The 22,748-nt window shown below is 56.4% G+C and overlaps 1 protein-coding gene across 4 annotated transcripts; it reads right to left on the bottom strand.

The window, feature by feature from the left end:
• Positions 1–1,845: 1,845 nt before the first annotated feature.
• Positions 1,846–22,082, bottom strand: PHKA1 (phosphorylase kinase regulatory subunit alpha 1). 4 transcript variants are annotated; one of them, XM_061445532.1, is made up of 34 exons: positions 21,909–22,082; positions 21,583–21,741; positions 20,993–21,040; positions 20,289–20,457; positions 19,840–19,922; positions 19,268–19,348; positions 18,766–18,864; positions 18,504–18,650; positions 18,125–18,178; positions 16,404–16,526; positions 16,206–16,301; positions 15,475–15,582; positions 15,183–15,261; positions 14,720–14,854; positions 13,606–13,715; positions 12,837–12,981; positions 12,534–12,612; positions 11,949–12,124; positions 9,910–10,086; positions 9,456–9,550; positions 9,113–9,252; positions 8,823–8,979; positions 8,577–8,656; positions 8,309–8,387; positions 8,092–8,221; positions 7,629–7,730; positions 7,292–7,407; positions 6,919–6,957; positions 5,781–5,825; positions 5,417–5,587; positions 4,868–4,921; positions 4,533–4,733; positions 2,047–4,307; positions 1,846–1,977 (listed from the first exon to the last, which is right to left on the bottom strand). In XM_061445532.1, exons 1-33 carry the CDS (start codon positions 21,984–21,986, stop codon positions 4,134–4,136), a joined length of 3,729 nt encoding a protein of 1,242 aa, XP_061301516.1. In that variant the 5' UTR covers positions 21,987–22,082; the 3' UTR covers positions 1,846–1,977; positions 2,047–4,133. The 4 variants fall into 4 exon arrangements, with proteins under 4 accessions (XP_061301516.1, XP_061301515.1, XP_061301514.1 ...); XM_061445531.1 differs by having other exon boundaries at positions 6,919–6,954; positions 7,292–7,422; XM_061445530.1 differs by having other exon boundaries at positions 7,292–7,422.
• Between the last annotated feature and the right edge of the window lie 666 nt (positions 22,083–22,748).

Below are 22,748 nucleotides of genomic sequence, written 5' to 3' on the forward strand. Positions count from 1 at the left end.
ACGCCTGCCGTTCCCTACTGGCGCTGTCCACACCCCGCCGGCTCCCAACGCATCCTCCTGGTTTTACTAGGACAGGGAGAGAAGCCGGGCTGGCGGTTGTCCGTCCCCCACTCTCTTCCCCACCAGGCTAAAGGTGGCAGCTTAAAGGAAAGGAGTGAATGGGAGCAAGTCGACGCTGGGTACAGCAGGCGAAACCCCTGCTTTCCCACCCCACCTTCCCAAGTGCCTCTGTATGACAGGTACGATGTTCTGGATGGTGGAAGGCAAGTCGGTGCATGGTACAGATAACGTTCCCCCTACCCCAGAGGCATTGCCAAGGTCAGAAAGGTCTAACCCCTGAGTCAGGACCACCTCCATGAGGAAGAAATTATGTGCTACAGGGTCAGGTGATTCTCTTCTGAGGGCAACAGAGGGTCCAGTATGCTGGATAGACCCTCCTCTTAGAGAAGCTTGCTGCCTCCCTGGGGCCTGTGTTCAGGACATCACTAGGAAACTTCCTAGCCGGGTATGGCCCTCAGGCTATTACCCTATTACTGCTCTTCCAAGTGAGTGATGATGAAGCCACAACTCATAATCCAAGGGCAATCAAGAGACTTCAGGACCTTGGCACTGTTGGTAATCTGGAACACAGGTTATTTGTAACTCCATCATTATAGTTGTAGGCAGCATGTCCAGAAGTAACAGACCCAGTCTATTAATACTTAGGTCTGTGGCTAGTGTCACTGCCACAGTTTTGGGGTATTCAATAATGGGATGGCCTACACAGCACCAGGCCTGCTGGCATAACATGGGATTCACCTTTCTCAGAGGGGGAAGGGGTCTTTGTTTACAGGCTAGTAGGGCTGACTGACAGAGCTTTAAACTAGACTTAAAGGTGGAGTGGGATAATACCAGACAAGCTGTCTGACGACATGCCAAAGCTAGGGGGCTGGCAAGGACCCTCAGCCTGTTGCTCTCAGACATGCTAGGTACACTGCAGCACACTTTTAGTCTTACGCACATGCTGAAGTAACAGGAGCCAAGAGGGAAATACCAGGCAAAGGAAGGTGACGTGACCAACAGCCCAGCTGAAGTGCCTCTACACCAAAACATGCGTCATGGGCAGCAAGCAGGAGGAGCTGGAAGTGACTTGTGCTGCGAGAAAGCTACAACCTGGCTGCCTTTATTGAAACTTGGTGGGATGAACCCCACCAGGGAAGTGCAATGGCTGTCAATGGCTACAAGCTGGTCAAAAGGGACAGGCCAGGAAGGAGGGGGAACAGTGTTGCCCTCTGCATCTAAAAATGGATAAATTGTGAAAAGCTGTCTCTGAAAAATAGCCATGAGCAGGTTGAAAGCTTATTGGTAAGAACTGGAGACCAGGCAACAAAGGGAACCTTGTGGTTCTGCAGGCCACGCTGTCAAGGGGAGCCTGTGGATGAAGCCTTCTGACTCCAGCTACAGGAAGCACTGCACTCACAGCCTTTCATCCTCTCAGGGGACCTCAACCACCCCAAGAGCTGCTGAAGAAGCTGCAGGCAACTGTATGGGGTCTATGTGGCAAGGGCCTGGTAGTGGGGACGAGGGTTACAGGGTGGATTCTGTAAGAAGCTGCCAGAAGCCTCCCCCATGTCTGGGAGAGCCAATGCCAGCTCCTCATGTTGGAGGAGTTTGTGGAGGACTGTTCCCTATGGGATGGAGCCCACATCAGAGCAGGGGAAGAGCATGAGGAGTCCTCCTCCTGCAGAGGGAGGGATGCCAGATGTCTGATGAACTGGCCACAACCCCCATTCCCCTGTGGCGATGCAGGGGACGACACAGAGAAAATAGGAGTAAAACTGAGCCCACAAGATGGGAGGAGGGACGTGCTTTGAGATTTAGGCTTTATTCCTCATTATCCTACTGTGATTTGATTGGTAATAAATGAAACTCATTTCCCCAAGTCAGTCTGCATTGCCCATGACAACTGGTGAATGATCTCCCTGTCCTTATCCTAAACTCATTTCCCCAAGTCAGTCTGCATTGCCCATGACAACCGGTGAATGATCTCTCTGTCCTTATCCTAACCCAGGAGCCTCTCATTGTGTTTTCTCTCCCCTGTCCAGCTGAGGAGGGGAGGGACAGAACGGCTCTGGCTGGCAGTGGGCACCCAGCCAGGATCAACCCAGCACAGCAATCCAGGAGACTCCTGGCGTGCATGCAGGGTACCTTCTTAAACCACAGAATAGGCAGCCCTGTACCTGAGGGGAAGCAATACTGGATCTGATGGTCACCCACCCAAGTGAGTCAGTTGGTGACATTGAGATTGGAGCAGCCTGGGCTTGCAATGCTCACGCACCGGCAGTTTGCAGTCCTGAGGGATACAGGTCAGGCAAAGAGTAAAAGTCAGGACCCTGAATTTTAGGAAAGCAACTGCCAGCTGCTCAAGGGATTGAGCTGTGTGACCCCCTGAGACACTGCCCTCAAGGATAAGGAAACAGACAGAGCTGGCAGGTCTTTAAGGATGCTTTCCATAGAGCACAGGAGCTCTCAATCCCCATGTGCAAGGAATCAGGAAAGGCAGGCAAGAGTTGAGACCTGGTCAAACTAAAATGCAAAAAAACGCACAGGCAGTGGAAGCAGAGACAGGTATCCTGGGAAGGGTACAGGGACACTGCCTGGCCGTGTAGGAAAGGGGTCAGGAAGGCCATGGTACATCTGGAGATGAACTTCGCAAGGGACAAGAAGAATAATAAAAGGTCTTCTACAGGTATGTCAGCCAGAAAAGCAGGGTCACAGAAAGCGAAACCCTCTTGATGAGTAGGACTGGTAAACCAGTAACAGAGGGTGAGGAGAATGCTGAGGTACTCAACAATGTTTTTGCCTCAGTCTTCACTGGCAACCTCTCTTCTTTAAATTAAAAGAGGGTTTATGTGTGGTTTAAGGAAAAAAGGTTTTAAGATGATGGTGGTGAAGAACACTAGCACAAGTTGCCCAGAGATGTGGTAGATGCCCTGTCCCTGGAAACATTCAAGGCTGGGCTGATTGTGGTTCTGAGCAACCCGATATAGTTGAAGATGCCCCTGCTCATTGCAGGGGGTTTGGACTAGATGACCTGGAAAGGTTCTTTCCAACCCAAACTATTTATGATTTTATAACCTCACTCACCCTGCCACTCTGCGGTGTGTGTGCCCGTTCCCCATTAGTCTGACCACACTATCCTGTGCGGGGTTTGACCTGCAGGATAGAGCAGAACTGGGAAACACTCCCCTCTCCAGTGCAAGGCTGCAGGAGATGGGGACAGAGGGCAGAGCTGAGCATTCACAGCACATTTGTGATGGCACAGCTAACACCAAACTGAGCAGCCAGCTCAAAGCTTCTCTACAGGACGTGTATGAGCTCGGGAGCCTGTGACTTGGCCATGAGTGACACTGCCAGAAGCAGAGAGGGCATGGCAGGGCTGCCACCGACAATCCCCAGCCAGAAGCTCTGTCCTCGCAGCTCGGTGGTAACTGGGATCTGTTACCATCTTGGGATGCTCCTGGCTCCCACAGCCTCCCCAGCTCTGTATACAGGACCCCTGACCCCATCTTCGGTGAGATGGGCTGCCTACTTCCAAGCAGCAGAGCTGTGGCTGGGTTAGACCGTTTTGCTTTTGGGTGTGCTGGGGGAGAGGCTCAGGTGGCACCCTGTACTCCTCTAAGCTTTTCCACCAGCAGCAGGAAGAGCAAGAGTTCCAGCCTACACTAGTGTAAACCCTGCAGATTTGGAATAAAAAGCAGCACAGAACAGGTTAAAAACATAGAATCTGCTGGAGGCATCTGCAGGGCACGCTGCAGCACTGCACACACGCCTGGTGAAGGGGGCCCTTTCCACCTCCCTCAAACACACATACCTTTGGGGGTGATGGCCCCGAAGGAGCTGTGTAGGCAGACACTTCTAACACAAGCAGGCTTCGAAGCTCAGCCTTTCCCTGCCAGCCCAGGCTGCACACAGCTAAGGACCACGCAAGCTTCCCACAGAGCTCTTCAGGAGAGCTGCTCAGACACCAAGAGGGCAGGACTAGGAGAGATGGCCACGCAGGCTGCCTGCAAGCTACCTAATGCCCGTTTTTATAAGCTATATGAAACAACCTTTCTGCAGCATCTGCAACCCAGAGTGAGGAGTTGTGAGAGCTACTGCATGGAGCAGCCATCAGCGGGCAGGAAGTCGTACACGTACATGGCCACCGACTTGGACAGGTAGGTCATGGTGCCGAACCTCCCACTTGGCGCACTATCGTACAGCAGGCTGCAGATGCCTGTCGCGGGATCCCTCTCCAGCATGTGCTCGTCAGCGCCCAGGGCTTTCTGGATGTTGGGCAGGGAAGGAGAAAGGAAGCATCAGGAATAAGGCAGTGTGACACACTGATGGTGAACAACGGGAGGAGTACGCTACGTATTTGCTGTGCCCCATGAACATAATGAGGGCAACAGGCAGGACTGTCTGCATGGGTGACTGCTGCTTGGCTGTAGGGAACGCAGCCAGCGGCCCTGGGTGCAACCTGTGGCTCCTGTGTGAGGCCTGGCCCTTACCTGCTCCTCATAGAAGAGGTCATTGGCCATATGCAAGATCCTTTCCACAGCTATGATGCCACCAATGGTGTGCACTTCCATGTCCACCAGCATAGTGAGCACTAAGATAGCCTCCACCAGCAGCTGCCTGTACTCTGGCTGGGGCACACGGTTGAGGACCGACTCCACATGCACAGCAAACTTTATTTCCCCAGGGGTCATCTGTGAGGAGGGAGAAAGAAAGGCACCTGCAGCACCCTATCACCAGCAGAAGTCCTGAGCAATGTTGGGTGCTTGCACAGGGCAACCCAGCACCAACCCACCTACCCTGCTTACACCTCACATAAACCTCCTACCTCTCTGGTTGTTGAAGACGGAAGAACAAAGCCCTCCACAGAAAGGCCATGGCACTGCAGGACAAGGAGAGACCACAGTTATGGCATTGAGAAGCACCTATGCTAGAACACATAGGGCCGGTCCACCAGCTCACTCTCCCTTGTGCACTGGTGCACGCTGCCCACACACGCTAGCTCCACCTCCTAACTCCTTGCACATCATTGCTCCTTCCCCACCAGTTCAGCCCTGAGCTTAGCATGGGGCTCTGCTCCCTGGCTCACCATGCCAAGGACAAGCTGTGCCCAGAGCTGCTTCAGCTGCGGCTCCAGCCTGCCCCTGCCTGGCTAATGGGTAAAGCCATTATCCGTTACTGTGCAAGGCTCAGCACAGTATGAGGTAGGTCCTGTGTGCCTGTAAGGCAGCTTCCCAGGGCCAGGCTGTCCAGGAAGCATATACCCACACGACATCAGGAACCATCCTCGTGTACCTCACAAGCTGCCCTAGCAAGGCTGGTGCATGGGACCCACAGGCTCACGTGCATGGAGGAGCCAGCCAGACACCCAGCTCACCTTCTGCAGGACCTTCCAGACCTTCTGGTAGAAGCCCACAGGGACACGGTTGAGGGCCCCATCCAGCCGTCGTCTTCGCTGCCACTGGCCCTGGCGGCTGTCCTTGCTGCCCTGGTCTTCCAGCATGCTTGAAAAGGAGCCCTGGCCCAGCAGCTCTGTGTGCCCAGGAGACTGAGCCGACACAAGACAAGGACTACAGAGACTGCTGTAGAGTAAATACCCACAAGAACACACCCTGCTGCCCAAGAGCTTGTGCTCCCCCAGCCTGGCCTCCACCCCCCACCACAGCAAAGCCACCCTGCAGCACCTTTGTGCAGCCACAAGCAGGTCAGACCCACATGTGCTGCCAACAAACACCAGTTACCAGAGACGACTTGAGGTCAGCGTCTCCGGACTGCAAACCGAGGGGCTGGAGGAGAAAGGGAGAGACCAAAATCAGACTGTACTGGAGCAAGCAAGCCATGACAGCAAGCAGAGCAGCAGCAGCATGGACCAAGCTCAGGTCACAGGGCAGTTATCCCAGGGGCTATGCTTAGCTGGAGAGGCAGTTTCAAAGGGCAAACCTGCGGGAAGTTGCATGTTAGCACCACAGGGGAAGGGCTGCACCTCACAGGGTGGCTGCAAGGCCTTTGCACACTGGTGCTGCAGTAGCAGCGAGCTCATGCTGGTGAGCACATGGGAGCAGGGCTGCTACTGCTCTGCTGGCTGCTGGCATAGGTGGGGTTTGGTCTCAGGCAGACCAGGGGCCCAGTAGCAAGACCAGGCAGTAGCAAGGTTGCTACTGCCTGTGGACAACCCTCCTCATCACATACATGGTCCCCCTTGTAATGCCGGGTTTCCCGTTGCTGCAGACTGGACATAAAACTGCTGCAACAGCCTGGTCCCTGCAGGCCCTGTCATTTTGGGACGAGAAGTCAGGACTTGTCCTGGACACACGCTAGGCTACAGAGGAAGTCCTTGTAGCTGGGCAGGAGCTTCTTCCTCCAGAGAAGAAATAGCTGAGGAGATTACAGGCAGGATGCAGCAACCACCAGTAAGCTACTAGACAGGGCCACTGCTGGTCATTGCACTACAGTAATATCACCCCATCATGCTCAGCAAGTTTTCACGGGTATAATGGAGCCTATTAGGCCACAGCAGCTATGGAGCACAGATCCCAGCTGGTTCTAATGACAACACACAATCTAAAGAAGCCTTCCTCCCTGCCAGCCCAAATATGGCAGGTCTCACACAAAGGGGGAGCTCCCCAAAGGCTGTGGGACAGTGCCAGCCCTGGGCCCCACAGCATGGTGAGCAATGCCAACCTTTTCCCAGGGAGCCAGCCTCCCTTCCAGTCCTGAACACAGCAACCCTGCACCTTCAGAGGGGCAGCCAGCTCACTGCTGCAGCAGCTCACTCAGGTTTACTTAGTAAAGCTTGCTAATTCATGCATGCTCGAAAGCTGCCCAGGTGTGTGGCATAAGGGACAAAAGCTGAGGTGCAGGAGGACCAGGGGGCATCACCTTACTTCCAGGCAGAGACTGCCTATGCTTATCCAGCTGCTGCAAGAGAAGAAGGAAATGACGTTTCTGCTGCTGAAAGAGGCCCACCAGGACACTAGCAACGCCTGGGACTCTGCGTGGTCCTTCCCACCCCTGCACTTCCCAAGCACTCCTGTGTTCCCCCTGTACTGCTTGCTCTGCCAAAGAAATCCCAAGTCCCATTAACAGGTTTGCTCCAGTTCTCCCCACAGGGCAGGACTGGAGCTAAAAGCAGATCCTGGAAGCAGCTGTAAGCTCTCTGAAGCCCAGGAGCAAGTTCCCTCCTGCTTCCCCACCGATCCTGCTTGTCCTGTAGCTGTCCCTGGCAGGAGCAGCCTGCACCACCTGCCCTCACCTGCTTGATCTCACTTTTCAGCCTGATGATGCCGGAACGCTCGTGTTTGGTGGCCCCAGTGGCCCCCACCTCACAGATGGAGATAGCAGTGGTGAGCGATGAGTCAACTGATCGCACTGGAGAAGAGAGGCCTGGAGTGGGTACCATGGCTCAGGGCACACACACTTCTTGCCTCTGCTTGGGCACTGGTACCTACCTCTGCACACCCTCGCCCTCTACCCCAGCCAGCACCAGAGATCCCTGAGCACAGCATACAACTGCTTCAATTCAGGCCACGCTCTGCACCAGCACCCAGCTTTGCCCACAGATGCTCTCTCAACCCTGCTGAGAGACTCACCACTCCTTTCCACTCCAAACTCCTTGCCAGAGAGGATGTGGTACAGGAGGCTCTTCATGTCTGATGGGCTGAGATTCATCAGATTCTCAGTGGCTTCTCCAGCTGGAGAGAACAGAGCTGGGATGTCGTACCCCACTTCACAGCCCTCCTAGGACATTTTTACCCTGCACACCATTCCGTCAGCAGGGGAAGCACTGGTACAGGAGCTCATCCTCCAGGGACGTACACTAACTCTGGGTTTTGCCTACAACAGGAACTCTTCCCCATGCCAGCCCAACACACAATTGAATACAGATTGAAGTGAAATCACCCAGCTGTGCCTGAGAACAGTCCCTGGCACTTTCAGTGCAGGGTCTTGCCCTGGAGCTGAGCTGCCCATCTTTAACAGCACTTCTCTTCCCTGCTGATGGGGTCCCCATTGCAGCAGCACCCTCCAGCTGGGTGCTGTCCCCACTGCATGTACCTGAGCAGCGCAGAGAGTGCGCCAGCTCCGTTGCCATCACCTGAATGATGAGCCCAATACGAATGCGGAACATCTCAGCGAAGAGCGCGGGCTGCGTGCGCATGTACATGGCCAAATATACCATGATCTCCTAGAGGGGAAGGGGTAGGTCACTCCACTGCTGTTCACCAGGGCAGAGAACCCTAGGCCAGGCTCCTCTGTCACCCTGGCCCCTCACCTGGGTGAGGACAGACACACTGAGGTTCTTCTCGCTGGCTTCATCAATAAGGCGAACAAGCTCCTCATAGGGGATCGGGCTATGGAGGGAGCAGAGAAGGTGAGAGGCAGTAGAGTGAACCCTGCGTCCCTTGTGGTCCACACTGCCCAGAGGGGAGAGACGCAAGCTGGGGGTGGCCACCCAGAGCCGCTCCTCCCACAGGCTTCCAGGACAGCAGGTCCGCATCCAACCCCAGGCCAGCACGCGCCAGGAGACAGGCCACACTCACGCGGAAATCGTCTTCTCACGCGGCTCTGGGGGCAGCCCAACTGTCAAATGCTTCTGGTGAGACAGGAGGTCAGTACAGGCCTGGGGACAGAAAGAGTCACCCCAGGCATCACCAACAGCTCAGGGATTGGGCCTTGGCCCAAGGCAGGGTGAGACAGAGCAGATGCAGGTGCAGTTTGCCCACCCGCTCTGCAACCTCTTCCCCAACAGAGCTCAGCCAGCTGGAGGCCAAATGCATGGTTGTTACCTCATCCAGAGCTTCCACCTTCTTCTTGAGGATGCCAGAGATGTAGCGGATCAGGGCCCACTGGCGTGTGTCCCCCACCCGCATGTACAGCTCAGTGAGGAGCTCCTTCACTGTGGGGCCAGGCTCACTGTCAAGCCCTGTGTGCCATTCAGGTCCTCTGCATTGAAGGAGATCCTGGGTTACAGCCAGCAGCTTGCCTTGAAGGAGCCCTTGGCTCTGCAGGTGGGGATGACTGCACGGCTGTGCTGTGCTCTGCTCAGTGAGCCTGCAGGACTCAGAGCTCAGCATACTTGAGGATGTGGAGCATGTAGAGGATGTCCGCTTGCTCCTGCAGCGTGGGGCAGACACGCAGCTGGTCCACCAGTGCCTTGCAGTCCACGTTGCCATCCTCATCGCGGGGTAGGTTCATCTCTGCATAGAGTGTGTGGCTCTGAAGGAAGGGAGACCCGTGCTCCTGGTTAGCATCACCAGCACCACACACCAAGTGCAGTCTGGTTGTGGAGCTGAGGACATTCACCCATAGACATTCCCCCTCACTAAACACTAACCCTTCCCCATGCAGCCCCACAGGGACTTCTGGCTCCAGCTGAAAGGACAGCAGTGCTTGGCCAGCCTGAGAGGGACATGGCTCACCTTGCCATCCACATCATGCTGGTGGGGTGAACCCAGCAGCTTGACAGACTGCTGGGATGCCTGGAAGATCTTGCTGGGGACAAACATCCCAACATCTAAAAGAAAACCAAGGTTGGTACAGATACTTCCCAACCCCAACCCACCTCACATCTGACACACTGCTCCCCTGTCAGCCCCTGCAGTGAAGCAGGCCGTGGGAGAAGCAGCCCCATCCCGCCGTGTTAAAGGAACACCACAGGGAGCTGTCATTGTTTATCATTCAGAATTTTCCATAAGGAATGCACATGCACCAACTCCAAGATACTCCAATGGCCAGGACTAACATGATGGACATAATGCAGGCTTCTTTTCAGTTTATGGGGCCCAGGCATTGCACAGCTGGGAAAGCTCCCAGAGCACCTCAGCCTTACCCCTGGGCTTGACCAAAGGTGCAGAGGGTGCTGGAGTTACTCACTCTGGATGTGAAGGTCCCTGGCCTTGGATGCCAAGGACATGAGGTCGCGGGTGGTGTGGACGGCAGCGCGGAAGCGGCTCAGGCCTCCCCGCTGTGCGGTGGGAGGCAGGTTCACCTGCGGAGCTGTGCGCTGCAGCAAGTGATCCAGGTACTGAGCAACCTCATCATATGTGTCTGCTGAAGGGGAGGCACAAGAGGGGGCTCAGCTGCTTTGTGCCCCAAGCCCAAGAGAGCTCCCGCCCGCACCTCAGCAAGGGTGAAGCTTTGCTGGCTGAGCAAAATGACAACATGGGGCTGGTGCCTGAAGTCCCACAGCCATGACACCCCTGTTCCCACTCTGCTCCGCTGCCTGGGACACTGGCTGCCAGCCGGGCTCCCTCGGAGTCCCACCCAAACGAAAGAGGTGATGGGGATGCAGCATGTGCTGAGTCTGAGCCTGTGCAAGGATGGCCAGAGCCTGCCCCAACCCCACAGTGAAACCCTCGTGCTTGTTTCCTCCAGGGATGATAGGGGGAGGCACAGCCAGCAGCAGCCTGTCCATGTGGAATGTTTGTGAGCACCCCAGCACAGCAGGGGCCTCATCCAAGCAGGACTCCAGCACGGGAGCAAGGCAGGGTGGGTTTTACAACACAGTTATTTCTAATTAGAAATTACCAGTTATTTCTAGTTAGGAGTTAGAGAAGGAGCTACAGCTCCTGGTCTTGCTCTTTGCCAAACCTACAGCAGCTGCCATCACTCCCAATGCCACAACAGGAGCACAAGGGCCCACCGCTCGTTTCCTGCACCGTGGATGAGGGTGCTCAGAGGCCATCTCTCTCCTCAGCCAGGAAATAACAGTGATGGGCATATCCCAAGGGGAAGATGCCCCATGCCAAAGCAATGCAACACAACTAAGAGCTGTTGAGCGCTTCCAGACAGTGGGCCAGGGCAAAGCCATGCTGCTCTTCAGCTGGCAGATCAGCTCTGTGGTGTGTCCTTCCTTAGGTGAGATGCAGACATCAGAGGCCCACATCACAGCATTCCCTTTTCATATCTGGCAGGGATGCCTTACGACAATGCCTGAAGGAAGAGTCCTCCAGACATCAGGCTCGAGAACATCATCCTGTCTGGCTGCAGCATCTGACCACAAAAAACACTTAAAATTAAGCATTTTGTAAGTGCTGTAGAGAGGCTAGGCAGGCCCCATCTCCCCTTGGGGCTGCGGAGAAGCAGACACCTTGGAGAAGCCCAGGTGCAGCCTACAAGGAGACTCCAGGCAAAGCAAAAGGAGGGCAAGAGAAGTGAGTATTCAGAGTCACAGTGGTGCAGACATTGGCTACAGAAGCAGCAGAGGCAAAGCAGACTGATGGGAAGGCTGGGAAGATGACGAGCTCTAGGTCACACAGGAGGATGCACCCAGGGCTGTTTGCAAGGGAAACTGCAAACCTTGCACCCCACCATGGTCTCAGGACAAGACGGGTCCATCACGCTGTGGTGGGCTAAGGCTCTCTGAGGCACCATATCCACAGCAGCAAGACCTCAATTTGGCACCAACTGGAGCAGCCCTGCCTAGAGAGGGTCAAAGGCTTTGGGAAAACACCACCTGGATTGCTTAAGACATGGTGAGTCTTCCCCACCACCTTGGGCATGGTCCCATCACTTTCTGCACTGTCACTGATGTTCCAAAGATCCTCAGCCCAATCACCCGAGCAGAGGCAGGTTGCCAAACCTGTGTCTCTTCCCTAAGCAACAGCCAGACCGACTGATTATAGAGCATCCTCCATGCTCTCCATGTGCACAACAGGTTCAGCCCTGGCTGGCTGGGAAAAACCCTTGGTGAGGCTGCATGAATTCACCTGGTCCCACCCCACTGGTGTCACCCTGAGCATCACCCAGACAAGGTTACTGATGGAGTGTTGGATGAGAACAAAAACATGGTGAACACCCAAGTGTATGAAGAACATGGTGGCAGGTGCTGGCGGGGTGGTGGGGTGTTACAGCTCTACGGGTGAGTTTGGCATTTGCTATGCCACAGCAGCAACTGGCCTGCTCCCCCTGACCATCCTCTGCTATCTGCAAGCCATGCAGCCACTCCTCGGCATCTAGCTCCTCAGAGCTGCCAGTGCTGAGCTCATAACTTTTGGCAAAGACCTTACCCTCTGGCCCAGGGTCCATAAAGCTGAGGTGTGTTCGGCACGACGTTGTCAGGAACTCCGACAACTTACCCGTCTGGATCCTGGGCGAGAGGAGGGGAGGTCAAACAGAGAGGAAGGGGGGAGCAGCACCTTTGGCTTTGCCTTCTGGACACAGGACAGGCCCTTTGGCAGGGAGAGATGCGCTTGCTCCCACTATGCCCCCACGCCTGCTTTAGCTACCTGCAACTCCTCCAGCCACAGGCAGACATGAAAGGGCTGCCCAAAAGGTATTAGAGGGATCCTGCAGCCACGGGCTTAGTAGCATAAAGAGCTATGAACTTTCTCACATCTCCTCTGTTGGGACTGTACCCCAGGGATGCACTTACAGCCTAGCACACCCCAATGTATTCTCCACAGCTTGTTCCCCAACAGCTGATGCTCAGGCCCAGCAGGTACCCTCATAAACAGGCTCCTGGGGGCCGCCAGCCCTCTCCAGGAAGCTGCACTCACCTTGCACCACCAAAATACCCATCCTGCAGCTTCCGCAGCATCACCAGCACTGTAGGGTGCACACTTTTGCCGAATTCATCTGTTGGGGACAGAGACAGAGGCAGTCAGGCTCTCCCACTGCTAACCCAGTGCAGCTCCTTTGAGCAGCAAGCTCTTCACAGGATGCTCCTGGCTCTTTACAGGATGCTTCTGGCTCCTCCAGCCCCACCATTACTGACACAACTGCCCACCCACTTCCTCCTGCATGGGCTGCTTCCCACAGCTGCTCTAGCCAAACGCCTTGCGAGGTTGGAGGGTCTATACCAAGCATGGTGTGGGAGACGAGGAAGGTGATGGTCGGCCGTCCGGTCATCCTCCAGCGGCTACAAAGGTACGAAAGATCTGTCCTCAGCATCTCCACAATCATCCTGTTGTCAAGAGCCAGGTAGAACTGCTGCTGGTCTATGAACTGTGAGGATGGGAGGAGACATGAGCAGCCCTTCCCACAGCCACCTTTAGCGCCACCCACATCTTCCCACAGGCACTCTGCCAGGCCAGCCACACAGCGCATCCAGTGACCCCGGCACCAGCAGCGTGTCCCACCTCACTTGGTAAGCATCAGTAGAGCCTAGAAAGGCACCCTCAGCTCCCAGGGCAGCTGCTGGCCGCTAACAACTATGGCGAGGTAACACCACAGCTCAGCAGCAGTGTCACACAAGCCCCACACAGCCACGGGTCTGTGCTGTGCCCATCCCAAGCAAACATGCACTCCCACAGTTCCAGGCTTGCAACCCTGCTCATCCCTGCACCATGTTGGACACAGGGGACAGAGGGATCCCTGTCCTGCCATCAGCCTTTTCCTAGTGCTCTTGTCAGGGTGAGCAGAGATTTCCACCCAACACTGATCACTGGAAGGCTGAAACCATCTTCTCCCAGCATGCACGTAGCCAGGACCACCAACTGCTGCTCCATGCCACAGAGCTGGGACTGGTCCAGGCTGTTCAGAGGGTGTTGGGCAGCCCCTGAGCACTCAGCCAGTGGGGAGCCCTCCTGCCTAGTTCCAGATCTCCTGGCAGCAGGGAATGGCACCCACCTGTGGGGTGAACGTAAAGATGTTCTTCCTGATGTTGTAGAGCTTGGAGGTCCCAAGGACTCCCATGTGTCGATAGGGCCGTCCTGTCAGGCACATCTTCTTGTTGCGGCCTAGGAGTCCAGGAGGAGGAGTTTTTAGTGACAGCCTTCTCATGAAAGGGATACAGCAAGCAGAGGCAGGCTTCTGTGCTCCCAGCCAGCAGGAAACAGTTGGTTTGCACTTGGGATACCCTAGGACCTTGTGTTGTGCTGGTATGGCTCAAAAGCACAGTGATGCTCTACCCCACAGCCCTGCCCAGTGGATAGAGACACTAGGCCCCGCCCAGGAACACTTGCTGAAACAGGAACAGCCTGTCCTGGCTTCCACAATGTGCCACACCTCTGGGTTTTGGGGTATGTTGGAAGCTGGGGCAAGACCAGGGGTTCAGCCCTGCACAGGGCTGGTTCCCCAAAGCTGAGAGCTCTGTAAACATTCCCACTGCTCCTGGAATTACTCCCAGAGCCCAGGATGGTGCAGCAGCAGCATCACCCCTCGCTCACGTCAGCCCTGGCAGCTGCTGAGCTGTTCCCCTGCTCCCTTTGCCCATGTTACACTTGGCATTTTGGTGGCTTAAATTAGCCAGCTTGTGCAGCCTGTGGTGGGTCAGGTTCCTCCTCTGGCCCAGGCCAGGTCTCCAGCTCCACACAAGCCCTGTGCCCAAAGGGCCGCTGCATCAGGGAATGGCCCTGCCAACCCTCCAACAGCGGCCACCTCACCTCAGCTACAGACTCTCTCAGCAAGCCAGGAACTGCCAGGGTCTGGCTTGCTTCCCCCATTGACATCTGGGACACATGAACAAAAGCTGGCTCCTGTCCACACCAAGTCCATCCTATAACCCCTGCCTGTCCCTGGGGTGACTGTGCAACTGCAATGCCAAAGCTTTACCCATTTTAGAATTACTCTGCATAGCACTGTCTGCCATCCCAGCTCCCCTTGGGCCCAAGTTCCCCTTTACCAGGCCAAGGAAAGGGTAGCAGAGCCACCATTAGCTAGGCACTGATGAGCAGCAATGTCAGGGTATGGGACAGACCCTTCTGCACCCTTTTTTTCTGCAGGTGCAGGGAGCCCAGATTACCCAGCCGGGCGTAGATGTGGCTAAGGATGCGAGCAGGCTGCACTCGGATGGGGTAGACATCTGCCACAGTCTCCACATCGATGTCCTCCTTCCTCAAGGCACCCTTGATCCCCTCTGTCTCTGCCAGGATGCACACTGCAGAGGGAGAAGGACAGGTTCAGTGTGGCAGGGGCACCAGAGTGAGGAGTGCTGCTCTGCACCTCTGGGGACACGCATGTGCTATGTCACCTATGTCAACCTTTTCAACCTGTCTGCAGAGGAGGCTGTAGCCAGTGATGCTCCCCTGGATCAATGCAGGGTGGAGCAGAAGGACTTACACCCCATCTTACACCCACCTTGCCAGGGCTGAGACCTGCTGCACTGGCAGCCACCCAGCCAGCAGAGCTAGCCCCATGAGCTCCATGCAGGCAGAGGCCCCAGGCCTGCTAGGCACAGGAGTTTGAAACCAGGCCCTTTCTCTCACCTTGGACCACCACATCAGGCTTGGGGACAGTCGCAAACCGGCGGTTGAGGGGATCTATTTCACCAGGAGCTAGAAACCCCTGAGGAAAAAGAGGTATGACGAGATATGAGGAGATCAACATTTCATGCACAGGGTAAAGCGGGTGATGCCTACAGACAACCCACCTTTAAGAGGTCCTGCAGGATGGAAGTGACAGGTTCCCCATGGTAGGTGGCACAGGGTGGCAATATTTGCCCTTTCAGAGCTCAGAGCCTCGCCCCTCAGCCCCCCCTAGCACTAGGGATGACCATACCTCAGCCATCAAGCAGCCCAGGATGTAGAGGGACTGCCCCCACATGAGCGGCAGCTTGCCCATGGGTATCCTGTCCACAGTGTGAGGGTTCCTGTACTCCTCGTCCACCTGGAAGGCAAGTCAGGAGGTCAGGGATGGATCCACACACACAGGATGCTGTGAATCATCATCACTGCATTTCAAAGTCCAGCAGTTCCAGGCTTAGAATAAGAATCTGTGAAAGCATTTGCCACAGAGGGCCCAAAACCTCCCAGCTATGCTCCTCACACCTTCTCGTGATTGCCCTAGGGACCCGTGCCAGACACCGCATCAGCTGCTCAGTATTTCGGTTCCCAAGATGTTGAGATATCCCTCTGGAATGGCTGACATTCCCCAGGAGCACTGGGACAATGCTCCGGATGCTACAGCATCCAGGCACCAGGAGGCCGTCACTCTCAGCCCAGGCTCACACATCCTCAGCACCTCCTCAGCCCAGGTCTGTGTGTCCTGAGCTCTCAGAGGACTCGATCTCCAGGTTGCACCCTCTCAGTACAGCAACTTGAGTACAGTACAGGGGCAAGAAATGCTTCAGGGGGGGGAGTTGGAATAGCATGTTGTTTTTTGTTTGGTTGGCTGTCTTTCTCACAGGGTTTCCATGTGCATGAAGCCACCATGTGTGAGTTAAGCTGTTAAAACCTGATAGTAATTACCTGATGATATTTCCACTCCCACTGTAGCTCAGGACCACTCACCTTATCTGGTGGAACGCTGTACAGCTCCGGCACCAGGCGTACCCCATTCTTCCCCTTGATGAGAACCCCCTCGAGGGCTTCCCGATACTCCTGCACCTGAGGAGAGAGAAAAGGGAGTCTGCCCTGGGCATGGCTCCCTGCACGCCTCCTTTGCCAGGGACTTCTTTCCAGCAGCATGGCAGGTCCTGCCTCCTTTACCTGCTCCATGTTTCCACTGAAAATCCCATCGATGATCAGGTACGCCCAGAAGAGAGGCCACTCGCACTCAATGTTTTCAAACAGCTTCAGCTCTGCAGGCTCATAGTAGGCGCGGTTGGGGTCCTGCAGGGAGGGTGACAGCGGTGAGGGTGGCGGGTGGCAGAATCCCTTCAAACAGGACTCCTACTCCCCCTGAGGCCCCAGCCTCAAAATGCCCTCCCAGTGCTCTTCTGCAGATGATGGCTGAGAGAGCCAAAAAGCAGCTTCACCTCCAAGCTGTGTTCTTGCCATCAGGCATTCTCTCCCAGATCCCTGCACTAATGCTACAGGGACTCACCCTGCCTGGGCAAAAGGAACCTACCCTGTCCCCAGGAGAGCACCTCAGAGCCCCATACAACAGCACAACATTCCTCTTGCTGCCCTGGGGACACCTGCATCCCCTTCACCTTGCCTGCTGTCCCCTAGCCCCTCAGCCCCTGCCTCTTCCAGCATCACCAGGCCTTGGGCTAGAGAGCAGGGGCCCAAGCAGGGGCCCTTCTGCCAGGGGGTAGGACTGAAAGCCTGGCACAAGGGAAGGGGTCAGGATGGAGACCTGCCTGTGACGAATCTTCCCACCCCAGATGTGTGTGCTGTAGCGTTCCAGGGGACCTATGGCCACCAACCTTCCCTGATGCCTGCTTTAACTCTTCTGCAAAGAAGGGAGATGGGTGGCCTTAGCAGACTGTTGGGCAGAGAGCACACAGGCAGTGTGTGTACTCTATAGCGCCTGCACAATGGCCACAAGCTCTCAAACTCCAGTTTGACTCCAAGCAGCTGCAGTGGCTCTGCAGGCAGCACTGCCTTTCCTGCCCCTCAGAGCTCCCCAAAAGCAATTCACGGCTTTGCACTCTGGCAAAGTTTGAGCGGTGGAAAAGTCAGACTGGAAATGGTGCTGCTATTCCCTGGCTCTGGAGAAATGCCGCCACCCATGCTGCCTATTATGGTCAGGTCTGAAAAGGCACAGCAGAGGAAAAGCATTTAGAGACACACATGCCCAAAGGAACCCCAGCACATAATGGGCCCAATGGGTGATGATTTAGGACCCTCCAAGTACCATTTCCCGGTTCTGTGGTTATAAAATCAGGACAGTGCTTATAAAATTTTCATGGTTTCCCACCCCAGAGCAGCAGAAGAAAGGCTCCACTCGCTCCGCTGAGAGACAAGTATGGCAGTACAAAAGCTGCCTTCTGTCCCAGGAGAGGCAGAAGCACGGTTGTGACCTCCAGTGCTGCTGCAGAGCCAGGTCGCAAGATGCACACTGTGCCTGTGCAGTGACAGTGACTGTACAGTGTTGAGGGAGGAACACTGCAGTCACCTCCACAGGCCTTCAGCCCTCACTCAGGGCTTGTGCAGCCTGGAAAGAACTGGTGAAAGAGCGCGCCTTGGCAGGGCTCCCCATGGGGCATAGTCCCACCTTCCCCAAGCCTAAGAGATACATACCGCAGGTCCCAAGATGCAGAGCCAGCCTCTGCCCATCTGCCATGGGCACTGACAGGATGTACCACCTCTGCAGTGGGCTCTGGCATTTTGGGAAGCCTTGCCCAGACCCATGACACTGCCTGGGGCTGCTAAGGGCTCTCACCTTCCCCATGCTCCTCACCATAGCCTTGACACACTGCTGATGCTTGGCACTGCTGTTCGGGGGGGGGGGGGGGGGGGGGGGCAGGGCTGAGCACACTCACCTCTTTGGGGGTCCTGTATCCATCCCGCAGGAAGCGGCAGCAGCCATAGCGCCCCTGGGAAAGAGAGAGAGAGTAGTGCTTAGCAGGAGGAGGAACAGTGTGAGGTAACTCACACTTTCAGTGCAGAAGCAGGGGTGGTCCTCCTCCACCAGCAAAGTACCATCTCACTTGCTCACCTAGAGCTTAGCTACTACAACCACAGCCTAGGGCCACAGCACACAGGACTCACTTGGCACACCCTGGCCATGAGTCATGGAGACTGGGAGAAGACACAGCCCAGCACCTCATCCCTGAGCATATTTTTGGGGAGAAAAGGGCTACAGCAGCTGGGACTGCAGCTGCCTCTTGGGGAGGGCAAGACAAGGGCAAAGCCACTCACCTGCAGTTTCATGATGATCTCTTGCTTAGTGATCTCCACCAGCTCACTGTCTTCCACAGCAAACGCTGGGTAGGAGATGACAGAGAGCACGCTGGCATCAACTTCCTTGGATGTGGAGGCCCTGGGCAGCATCGAGTGGAGGATGGACTGGTTGGAGGGGAAAGTAAGGGTGCTTAGGTTCCCAGGCCAGGCATCATCCACACCGCAAAACCAGCAGATCACAGTTCATCTTGCGATGGTGTAAAGCCCATGCAGGTCTCACCTGGCAATGCTGGACCTCATCCGACAGCACCCTTATCACAGACTGTGGGCCTCCCTTTGCTCCAAAGAGATCCAACTCATCCAGTGCCTCCAGGGCAGCCTACAAGCAGGGTGAGACTCAAAGCAGCAAGTCCTGCACCATGCTGCTCATCTGAAAGCACTCACACCCTGTGCCAGCCCGTGTGTGCCACACTTCCAAAATTTAAACAAACGCAAACCCTGCTGTGGCTGCAGAGCACCCTGGTAAGAATATGACTATATCCCACAGGCCCTGGACATTTCTGCCACACACCCCAATTAAGTTCTCACTCCTGGTTCAGGCACAACTTGAGCAAGAGGAGCAGTTTTATCCCAGCAGACAAAGTGAAAAGCCATCCTCCCCAGGAACTATCACTCCTTGGGGAGTTGAGCTTCAGTAGTTAAATATGCCCAGCCTTCTCTACAAAAAAGCAGCATGGGGTCACCGGTGCCCTCTGGCAACAGCACCTCTCCCTCCAGCTCACCTTGGCCATGCCAACAGAGCTAGCATTCAGCTCGGTGATACCCTGGTTTGTCTTGTCTCCACGCTCCCATATCCCAAAGTCCTGTGCAGAGACAGTGGCACATTGGAGTGTGCAATAGTTCACAGCATGTCCAGAAAGACTTCAAATCCCACCCTGCAGAGGGGTCAACACCAAGGGGCTGCGGCCCGTTTCCCAGTTAACCATGGCCGATGCGGCCAGCGGGGTCGGGCAGCAGCACCTCAGGCACGGGGGCCGGTAGGGGCCTGCGGTGGGGCAGGTTCCGCCCTGCTCCAGCTCCCTCCCCGGACACGGTCCCGCACCTGGTGCCGGAGGATGGTCTGCTGTACCAGGCACGTGTACCTGTCCAGCCGCACGCCCATTGCTCTGGCTGTGCGTGGCGGCAGCTATGGCAGCAACACCGGGTGCAATGGACAGCGGCACTGGGGGGCTGGCCCGCGTTGCTCCCAGCAAGCGTAGTGGGACTCTGCCCACTGGAGCCAGGAGTGACCCACAGCTGCCCCTGGGCACCAGCCCACCACCTGCACCCTCTTTCCCCAGCACGGGCTACCCACCGCAGTTTTGTAGGCTGTTTCAATGTAGAACACGAGGTTCTGAATAAAGTTGACTTCATCCAAGCTGTCGATGATGTGGAGGCCTGAAGCAGGGGGAGCAATTCACATTAGTCGCCCCAAGCCCACAGGCAACCCTAGGAAGGGGCTGCAGTGACACAAGCTGGCCCCTGTGCTCCTCACAGCATGCCTGCCACATCCCAACTGGCTCTCATCCTTACTCCCACCCTGCTATGGAAGCTTTGAGGCTTCAGGCAAACAGAGGCTCTTAGACAGACAGACACTGAGGGGGCCAAATCCACATTGGGTGCTGCAAGTATAATAAAAGAGGGAAGTCACTGAGGCCACTGCAGCAGCTTGTCACCCAAGAAGTTGCACCCAAACCAAGAACATGGAAAAGTCTGGGAGATAAACATGCTCAAAGCTGCAATGGCATCCCCCAATAGCATCACCTGAGGCTGTCATCTGCGCCAGCATGAGCAGGTAGAGAGAGGTGGCATCCATCTGTAGATGACCCCACTCATGGTCCCCCACCACAGTGGCACAGGTATGGGTGTTGTATTTGGCATGCAGGCAGTCCTTGGTGCTCTGGCTGTACTTGAATGCCTCCACCTTGTCCACCTTGAAAAGGGCAAGGAGATGCATGGATTCATGAAACCCTGTCTCCAGAGAGGTCTGGCAGCCCTGGAGACAAGGGCTAACCCATGCCATCAGCCCAACATGCAGTGCCACGCCTGGCAGAGCAGAAATTCTACAGCCCCCAGACTGAGCCCCTCCACGCACCAACAGTCATGTGCCACCCTAGTGCAGGGCTGCAACTATGGAAAGCCCACAGACATGGCTGCACTGAGTGCAGTGAAAAGGGCCACAAGTGCTCTCAAGGAGTACAGCTGCAGAGTCCCAGCACCAGCCAGGCCACAAAAGAAGGGAGCAGGTGGCAAAGGCTCTGCTGGCCACCAGCCCACAGCATTGGGACTTCCATCACACCAGGGACATGCCAACAGACTTTATTTTGAAACCTGTTGAAAGGAGGCCGCCCCTCCGCTCACCAGTGAAGGCTGGGGAGAGATGGCACAGCTGGGACTGACAGTCTTTGTAGCAGAGCTGGGCTTTGAGGGGACCACTTGACCCTTAGAGGCACTCCCCAGCCCCCTACCTGTCTCATCATGCACTGGAGCAGCCCCCGCATCAGCTTCACCACGCTCTGCAGGAAAAAGGAAAGCAGCCTTGTAAATCCCCACGTGGCCGGCAGAAGCCCTGACTCAGGATCAGCTGGCTGCTGACCTTTGTGGAGCTCTGCAGTCTGTAACTGGAGCCCCTGCTCACATTTCCAGGGCCCCTTCACCCTAGGCAACAGCACAGGGAAGCATGATTTCTTCACCAGCCAGCAAAGCCAAGCTACCGTACAGGGGAACAGAGGGCATGGCAGCAGGATGCTGCTTGCTACCCTCTGGGAGAAGGACTGCAGCCCGAGACCACCCCAGAGCCAGAGAGCTGGACCCTCTAGCTGGGCTCCACTGTGCTCTGGGAAGAGCAAGCTCTGAGGTTCTTTTCTACTGTGTGTCTTCCCCTGCGCCTAGGGCCAGCACTGTCCCTATCCTCACTGCATAGTTTCCCATGGCCCTTTGGTCCCAGAGCCTGGCTGTGCCTAAAGCAATCCAGCCGGGAGGTGACAGTCGGGTCCGGGTACCACCGGTCAGACTGGGCGGCCGCCATGGGCCCTCCCTCCCGCCGGCTCCCTTTTACCTGCTCCAGCTCGTAGGCCTTCGCCTTGTCCTCGTCGCGGTCGGCATTCTTGCGGTAGGCCAGGCCCAGCCCCCAGACGGCCAGGATGCTATAGACGTTATCCCGCACCCAGGCATCCCTGTGGTCGGCGCTGGCGGGGAGCAGGCCCGTCACCGCGTCCTGCAGAGGGGGCAACACCGAGGGGCCGCGGCCCGTTTCCCAGTTAACCATGGCCTATGCGGCCAGCGGGGTCGGGCAGCAGCACCTCAGGCACGGGGGCCGGTAGGGGCCTGCGGTGGGGCAGGTTCCGCCCTGCTCCAGCTCCCTCCCCGGACACGGTCCCGCACCTGGTGCCGGAGGATGGTCTGCTGTACCAGGCGCGCGTACCCGTCCAGCCGCACGCCCGAATTGCTCCGGCTGCGCATGGCGGCGGCTACGGCAGCAACACCGAGCGCGACGGACAGCGGCACTGAGGGGCCTGCCCGCGTTGCTCCGGGTCCTGGCAGCGCCCCGCCTCCCGGCACCGCCCGCTCGCTGCCGCCTGCAGCACTGCCCCAAGCATCGCGACACCTTAGGAGCGGCCTCCCCGTCCGCGCTGGTCCGCGCTGGTCCACGCTGCTCAGCGCTCTCCGTTCGTCCTGCTCAGCGCTTCACGCCGAGGGCGGCGGTCCCGGCCCGCCGGGTGCTCACTACAGAGCGGGCAGGACCCAGTTCCGAGGGGCGCCGGCGGTCATGCGGTGGAGGGCGCTGGGAATGGGGGAAGGTGAGCGGCGCCCCCTGGTGGGAGGAGGTCTCGCCGCGCTTTGTGCGGACACCGGGACTGTACGGACGCAGGGACACGCGTGCCAGGGGTGGGTGCACGGACACACAGACCGGCGTATGGACAGAGACATGGATGTGTGCATCAGTGTGGACAGGCACACAGCGGCATGGATATGCACACCTGCACATACACCTACCGGCATAAACACGTGCACAGGCAGACCCGTCTGTGCATGCGCATCCATGCACGCACGTCTGTACACACCTGTGCATGTATACTTACTCGTGCACTTTCATGAGTACACAGCACATACACACGTGGCACATACAGGCATCCACACATATACACATACAGAGACAGGAATACGTGCACATGCACACATATGTACATCCACATGTGTACACACATGTACATACCCACATAT

The sequence above is a fragment of the Pezoporus flaviventris genome, unplaced genomic scaffold (genome assembly GCF_033815535.1).
Source record: "Pezoporus flaviventris isolate CSIRO_AGI_PZ_B2104156 unplaced genomic scaffold, CSIRO_AGI_Pfla_v1 ptg000005l, whole genome shotgun sequence".
In the NCBI taxonomy this organism is placed as follows: domain Eukaryota; kingdom Metazoa; phylum Chordata; class Aves; order Psittaciformes; family Psittacidae; genus Pezoporus; species Pezoporus flaviventris.

What these genes read in the sequence shown, in the direction of transcription:
- PHKA1 (XM_061445530.1), bottom strand. Translation starts at nt 21,986, where the DNA reads ATGCGCAGCCGGAGCAATTCGGGCGTGCGGCTGGACGGGTACGCGCGC. An exon ending in ACAGCGTTCCACCAGATAAG is followed by an intron (nt 15,583 to 16,205) that starts GTGAGTGGTCCT and finishes CTTGCCTTCCAG; the next exon opens with GTGGACGAGGAGTACAGGAA. An exon ending in AGTCTCTGCCTGGAAGTAAG is followed by an intron (nt 5,826 to 6,918) that starts GTGATGCCCCCT and finishes TTTCTCCTCCAG; the next exon opens with CCCCTCGGTTTGCAGTCCGG.